The 7,351-nt window shown below is 41.3% G+C and overlaps 1 protein-coding gene across 1 annotated transcript; it reads right to left on the bottom strand.

Moving 5' to 3' along the window:
• Nucleotides 1-400: 400 nt before the first annotated feature.
• On the bottom strand, nucleotides 401-6,233 carry VKORC1L1 (vitamin K epoxide reductase complex, subunit 1-like 1). The gene is made up of 3 exons (XM_006859850.1): nucleotides 6,229-6,233; nucleotides 5,107-5,216; nucleotides 401-627 (listed from the first exon to the last, which is right to left on the bottom strand). The coding sequence occupies exons 1-3, from the start codon at nucleotides 6,231-6,233 to the stop codon at nucleotides 401-403; spliced, it is 342 nt and encodes a 113-aa protein (XP_006859912.1).
• Between the last annotated feature and the right edge of the window lie 1,118 nt (nucleotides 6,234-7,351).

Below are 7,351 nucleotides of genomic sequence, written 5' to 3' on the forward strand. Positions count from 1 at the left end.
TGGCAATATTTAATACAGTATCTATTCTAAATTAGTTTCATGTCATGATCACATTTGTTATACCTGAAATTGAGTTTATACACATTAGAGAATGACTGGTAATAGTTGAGCACTTGACAACTGGGTGATGGGGTAGGAGGGGCAGGGCGACATTTTATTATTTCAGAAACATCTTCAAAGCAAAGTTAAAGCTTGTCTTTGATTGGCTTGGCGTATCCTCTTTTTTTTTTTTTTTTTGTATCCATATTTAAACTGAAGATTGACACAGAAAAATACCCAGGGCCCCTTCAGGTTTTGAGGATTTTAAAAAATCAGTTGGAGATTCTTGGGGAGAGTGTCTGCTGCAAAATAAACTTAATGGACACGGGACTTGAGACTGTCCGCCAGGAGTTCTTGGCCGTCAGTCCTGCTTGGGTTGCAGCTGCCGCTTCCAGGCCTCGTTCAAGTACACTAGTCGTTTGTAGTTGACAATGAGGAGGAGGAAGTTCAGCACATATGTGATGAAGCAGATGAGGCAAAACTCCTTGAGCACAAAGTACAGAATGTAGGCCAGGTAGAGGGAGCCCAGGACAGACGCGATGGATGACGTCATGAGGATCAGGGCAGCCACCGCGCTCGCCGTCAGGCCTGCAAGACAAGGGCACACGGGGTTCAGCGGGCTTTCCTCCCCGAGAGTTCCACAGGTCCAGGCCATCACTGGGAGGCTGAGGACTCTCTGAGCTCTTGACAGTGACACTACTGGCCTGTTTCGTTAAGACCATATACGCTGACTCTGCAGTGACGATTCCAGTCAGAGCTACAATCTCTCACTCACTCCATACGCCAGAGGAACGATGATAACTATTTCCTAACTAACATTAGTTCATGGATGTGCACGCACGGAACATGCCATCTTGGAAGAAAGAACGTGAAGACCACTACCTTCTCTTTCAAGGCAGAGACACTGGGAGGGCCCTCACTCCTGCCTTTTCACTCCTACCTATGGAGAGTAAATTTGCTTTTCCATGTTTTGATCAAATTTCTCAAAAATCTATGTTGTTGGGTGCTGTCACATTGATGAGGACTCAGAGTGACCTCATGTGACAGAGGAGAGCCGCCTCGTAGGGTTTTCTAGGCTCTCCTCTTTACGTCTTTCTCCTGGGGAGTTACTGGGTGGGTTCAAACCATCAACCTTCCGGCTGGTGAACATCTGAGCGTTTATAATCATTGCGCCACCAGGGATCCTCAAAAATCCACTATAGTAGGTAATTACACCAACATAGTGTTCAAGTTTTATCAGGCTAAACACTTCAGAAAGTGTGGGTAAGGCAAACCACACTCGGCCAGATGGTAATCAAACTAGATTTAGAAAAATGCAACAAAACAAGGCTCAAGACAAAAACCTGCCGAACTCTCCACTTTCCACTTTCTCAGCTATCGCTACAAGTACAATTGTGTAAATTCCTATAGTCAGCAGTACCGAGAACATGTACATTTGTTTCCCAAACTAGAGCTCTGAAAGGGCCTCTTCCCATAGCAATGAGTGAAACCAGGGTAAGAGGACCAAGACCTAAGAACAGGTGGATGAGCAGGTTTAAAGAGGCTCATTAAGGTGCTGCACATGCCTGATGCCTGTTGGGAGAAAGGTAACAAGAAGTTGCCAGTGGGCTGTGGTGTGGTTGGAGGGGCCTGATTTGCTCCCAGGACTAGAAAATACTAGATAACGCTGACACCATGAGTGGATGGCAATGGGCTTTAGGTTTGGAATAAGCTCTTCAAGACTAAAATGCTACTGGGTTACTTATGTTAGGGATACGCAAATTTGGCACACCACCTGCTTTTTATAAATAAAGTTTTATTAGAACCCAGCACGTCTGTGGCTGTTTTCCCACCTTCAGTGGCAGAGGTGAGTAGATGCCACAGCTTACAAAGCCTAAACTGTTTTCTATCTGGCACTTTATAGAAAAAGTATACGAAACACAACTTCAACAGTTATTGCGGTCACTGCAATCTTAGCTACTAAGAAAGCTAGTTTCAAAGGACACAAACAAATTACTTAATTTCTCTGCCTCTCTGTCCTCCACTGTGAAATTGGAATACTAATCATACCTACTTCTTTAGACTAATGTGCAGATTAGATGAGGTAACAGGTGTAAAACACTAGCATACTACCTGGACCGTAGTAAATGCTCTACAACTACTGGCTATTGGTTAAATACAACAGTGTTGAACCTGTCCTAATATATGGCGTCCTGGTGTGGAGCTGTAGGATAAGACCTGAACTGCTAACCCAAGATCAGCAGTTTAAACCTACAGGCTGCTCCTTGGAAACCCTCTACAGGGCTGTTAGAAGTCGGAACCAACTTGATGACACTTGACAACAACAATGTAATGTAACTAACTGGGTAGAAGGTCTTGGAATTCTCAGTGGAATTTAAAATACGCCGTAACTCTAAATAAGTGGTGGTCCAGCCATGCAATGGGTCAAAAAGAATGGAAACCAGGTCCAGACAGAGGCTGGTCACCAAGAAGGGATTCAAAACAACAATCAAATACAAAAACAAGCTGTAGAAAGCACATTTTCAACATCAGCTTTTGTAGCAAAAAAGGAGAAAAATTAAGATGATAGTTGTGTTTTCTTGTATACACATTTAAAACAAAACACTAGAAGAATGAAAAGAAAAAAAAAATAATGGTTGGGACTGAGAAGCAGGGAGACTGGGAAGACAGGGAGGACACGAGTGGGAAGGAGTTTTGTTTTTCTTAACAGATTTTTAAATATTTTTTATTTTTGAACCATGACAATGTATTACTTAGGGAAAAATTAAATTTAAAAATGCTGTATCTCAGCGGGGATATGGCAAGGTCTATCAACTGTCTAATTGTTTTGAATAGATCTTGGGTATTTTCTGGTATTAGTACATGAAGCTCTATCTCTATCTTTTTAATGCCCGAAAAGTATGCCGTCCCTGGAGAAGGACATGGTACTTGGGAAAATGGAGAGTCAGTAAAAAAGAGGAGGACTCCCAACGAAGCATACACTGTTAGGAGTATAGGGTTTCTGAGTCTGTGCATCTTTATGGAAGCTTGTGCCCTGGGAAACTGTTAGATGACTTCACATGGACTTAAGGATAAAGACAAAGACATTAAAAATACATGTGACGAGTTGAATGGGAGGGGATTTCCCCCTACCCACTGTGAGTGGAAAAAATACGGATGACACATGTGACTTAAATTAGGCACACATAATTAATGAGAAATCAACAATTAAATATTATCAATTAAAATTGAACTATTTTGACTATTTCACTTTACCACTGCCCAAAATTTATATATTCTAAAGCTTTTCTTAGGCTTTTTCAATAGCTAATATGAATGGCTGCCTCATACCTGGGATTTAGATTCTGCTGTAGAAATCCAGACAGAACAGAAATATACAGACTAAAAAGTAGAACATCTCCCACTCTCCCCTGCCCCATGTAACAGCCAGACCCTTTTCTCTGTGTGTGTAAATATATATTTATAAATATATATAAACATGTACTGGTAGCGTCGTGGTTACGAATCGGGTTGCTAATCTCAAGGTCAGCAGTTTGAAACTACCAGCCGTTCCACAGGAGAAAGATGAGGCTGTCTGCTCCTGTAAAGATTTACAGCCTCGGACACCCTGTACAGGGATGCTGTGAGTCGGGACTGACTCCTCAGTGCATAACCACTACCACTTACCCCGTACCTATTTTTTCACGATTTATTTATTTCACTAAACAAAGTACACCTTGATAGCTCAGCCTCTCCCTTTCAACGGCTACCTCATATTTTCTATTCTAGTATGTGTGTAGCCCGACTGATTGCCATGACTCTCCTTGCGTCTCTGTAGGATAAATCTACAGACATGGAACTGGGCAAACCATAGGACTATTAAGAAAAATGCAGATTTATAATTGGCCTCATAATAAGTCACCTTCAGGTAGATGGCAGAATTGGTAGACTGAGACAGGCTGAATACTAACAGTATAAAACTTTTATACAAAAACTTACCAAGTGTGCATTAAAAAAAAGGTTAAAGAATGGGTAAAAATGTTTGTGACAAACATGAAAACAGACTATTGCCAGGAACCCTATAATAAAAGTGGCAATAAAACCAAACCCAAACCCCACTGCTATCAAGTTGATTCCGACTCATAGCCACCCTGTCTGTATAGGGTTTCCAGAGCTATAGATCTGTACAGAAGCAGACAGCCTCATCTTTCTCCCACAGAGTGGCTGGTGGGTTTGAACCGCGCTTAGCGTGTGGTTAGCAGGACAGTGCTTATCCTACAGCGTCACCAGGGCTTCCTTGTGACAGTAAAAGGAATTGAAAGTAGAGCAAAATTACAACGATGAGCTAGCTACTCATAGGCACTGTTCAATTTAAAAAAGCTTTAAAAACAAACAACAAACATTGGTGAGGCTTCTAGAAAACTAGACAAGGGAAGCAAAAGAAATTTGAATCCCTGAAAAATATCAACCTCATTTGACTCATAAGCCCATGTCTAAAAATATATTTTGTGGCAAGAATTCAAATAAGAGGGGGAAAGGTAGATGTTAAACTCAGCATTTCCATAACATAAAAAATCTGCACCCTAGATGTTCACAATAACAGAACAGGTAAGAGGATAAGAGACAATTAGGAACACTGGGTCAAAACGAAAAAAAAGAAGCAAAAACCCAACAGGAAGCAGGGAACCTGTAGCTGGGGGATGATCGATAATGCAATTATGAACATGAGTCCCCATCAATGTGTTCTCAACACAGCACATTTAACAATCTCTCCAGCATCTCAAACATATTAAGGAGAAAAGCTTTCAGGGGGAAGACTTGTCTAGAGCCACAGCTTTCCTGACTAGGACTGGGTTTTGTTGACACAGTGGAATACTGCTATCCCTGATCAAATCCAACAGATTCCAAGCTCAGCATGATCACCACCAAGATCTTGTCACCACACAAAAATGTGCTACAAACTAGTGGCTCTAACCTTTTTTTAAAATATTTTAATACCAAGACACACGTCAGGGCAAAGATAAAAAGCACTAAATAGAATATAACAAAACAAACTTTTTTGAAAAATCATGTTGTATAAATACTTACCAAGTAATAATTGTAGTATATAAAATATAAGTCCAAAGACACTGTTTGGCTGGTTTAATACACCATCCTTTCCAAAAATGGAACCCAAAAGACCAAATCCTCGACCCCATCTGTAAAATAAGGAAAACCAGTAACCCTATATTTGAGTTTTCCTATTTTTAAAAATGTAAAATTATCAGAGAAAGTTATCCAATCTTAAAATCAACTCAGCTGCCAAAGTTCTTAAACACCCATAAGTAGGATGTGTGACCTATCCCCATTCCAGTTTGATATTGCATATGATAAAAAAATAATGACCTAAAATTAGTATCGCTAAGCGTCTACATTGCCCATTTCTTTACAATCTCTCTTCCAAGGATGAGACAGAGGGTCCTCTCTCGTATAGCATTCACGTCGGCAGTGGGAGGTTCTCAGTTTATGGCAGGGTTTCTCAGAAGTGACACCAATAGTATTCTGGGCCAACTAGTTCTTTGTGGTGGAGGCTGTTTGCAGCACTAGAGAGTGTTTGATAGCACCCCGGCCTCTGCTTACTAGATGCCAGTAGTAACCTTCCAAATGTCTTTAGACATGGCTAAGATCTATCTCCTGGTTAAAAGCAATAGATTTAAGCTATAACACGTCTTCATCCAAAATATGCTGATGCTGACTGAAAGGTTACTTCCTGACAAATGTCATCAGAAACATGTCTTTTCAAGGTGGGGCTGCATCAGAAACGTAGGTCTTTTCCTAGAAGCATGACTTAAAAGTTAAAAATGGGTACATTATATTGCCTTCTATGACTCATCGATTTTCACTTGTAGTTTAACTTCAAATTTTGCATTTAATTTCATGTTTTTAAGATCCTATTTGCTTATTTTTAAAAAGGGCGATTAAATTCGGATTCAATAAAACTAAAATATCGGAGTCCTGGTGTGGTGCTGTAGGTTAAGCACTGGACTGCAAGGTCAGTGGTTCAAACTCATCAGCCGCTCCTTGGACAGCCTATACAGGGTTGCTATGAGTCGGAACCTACTCAACCACACTTAATAACAACACAAATATCAAACTAACATTTACTTTGAGAAAAAACTTTTGAAGATCATTTTAACCCTGAATAATGATGACTGAATTTTAAACACAGACGACATTTTGCTTTATTGAGCTTTGCAAATACTACCTTTAAAAAAACGTAACAAGTTGAAGGTTTGTAACCTCCTTTGTGTTAAGTGAATCTACAGGCGCCATTTTCCCAACAGCATGTGCTCTCCTTGTGTCTCAATGTTCCATTGATCATTCTCACAAGATTTCACACTTTTTCATTATGCTAATGCCAAAACCACCTTTCTGTGCACTTGGAAGCCAGAGCATGCGTTGTGACTAGCTTTTACTTGTGCTATTTGGTTTGTTGGGGTGGTCTGGTGCCAAACCCACAAAGCCTGAGGTATGCCGGTACCAAAAGGAAAGCCCCCCGTCTGCATTCGCCAGGACAGACGCTCTCTAAACACAGTGACTTTGGCTCTGAGGCAGAACTGCCTAGAAACAAGGATTACTGACTATTAGTCCCATGAGCTAATAGTTCTTGCTCAGTACCCAAAAGATTCCTTTATTCTAGCGCTGCTGGAAGATTAAAAGAAACAAACCCAACAATCTCTATTTTGCAAGTAAGCAGGACACAGAAGAATTTTTATCGTAGAGTAACACATTCCAAAGAACACAAAGTAAACTCCGTTATGTCAGTTCGTTCATTTACTCATAAATGCACAATGTGCACCACTGGGTGTAGGAGGGAGCAGACAGGCCCTTCAGGTGCCTACACTCCATGGAGGGAAACAAGACAATAAACTTGGATAGAGGAGGCTGAGTGAGCTGCTGAGAAGGGACACAGGAAAAGGAAGTGGCGCAGTAACTGGGGTTGTCCAGATCTGCGCTGCTGAAACTGGAAAGTGGGAGCTTGGTACCACCAGAACCTGTCTGGTAGGGCCTAAGATCCTGCATTTCCACAAATAAACACTCCAGAGGGTGCCGACACAAACCCCTCACTCTGGGAACACTGCTCTAGACAGAGAAGGTGCTAGCTCATGCAGAGGTGTCAGCAAAGACCTTTCTCAGGGATCTAATTCTGAATGGAGCCCTGAGTGATGAGAAACAGCAGTTTCAAAAGGAATACTAAGCACAAGGTGACCAACAACCACATCGAGAGATACCCACGGTCATTAGCCATTGCAGAGACGCACATCAAAATGGCAGTGACATATCACCTCACCTC

This window comes from Chrysochloris asiatica, unplaced genomic scaffold (genome assembly GCF_000296735.1).
Source record: "Chrysochloris asiatica unplaced genomic scaffold, ChrAsi1.0 scaffold00034, whole genome shotgun sequence".
Lineage (NCBI taxonomy): Eukaryota > Metazoa > Chordata > Mammalia > Afrosoricida > Chrysochloridae > Chrysochloris > Chrysochloris asiatica.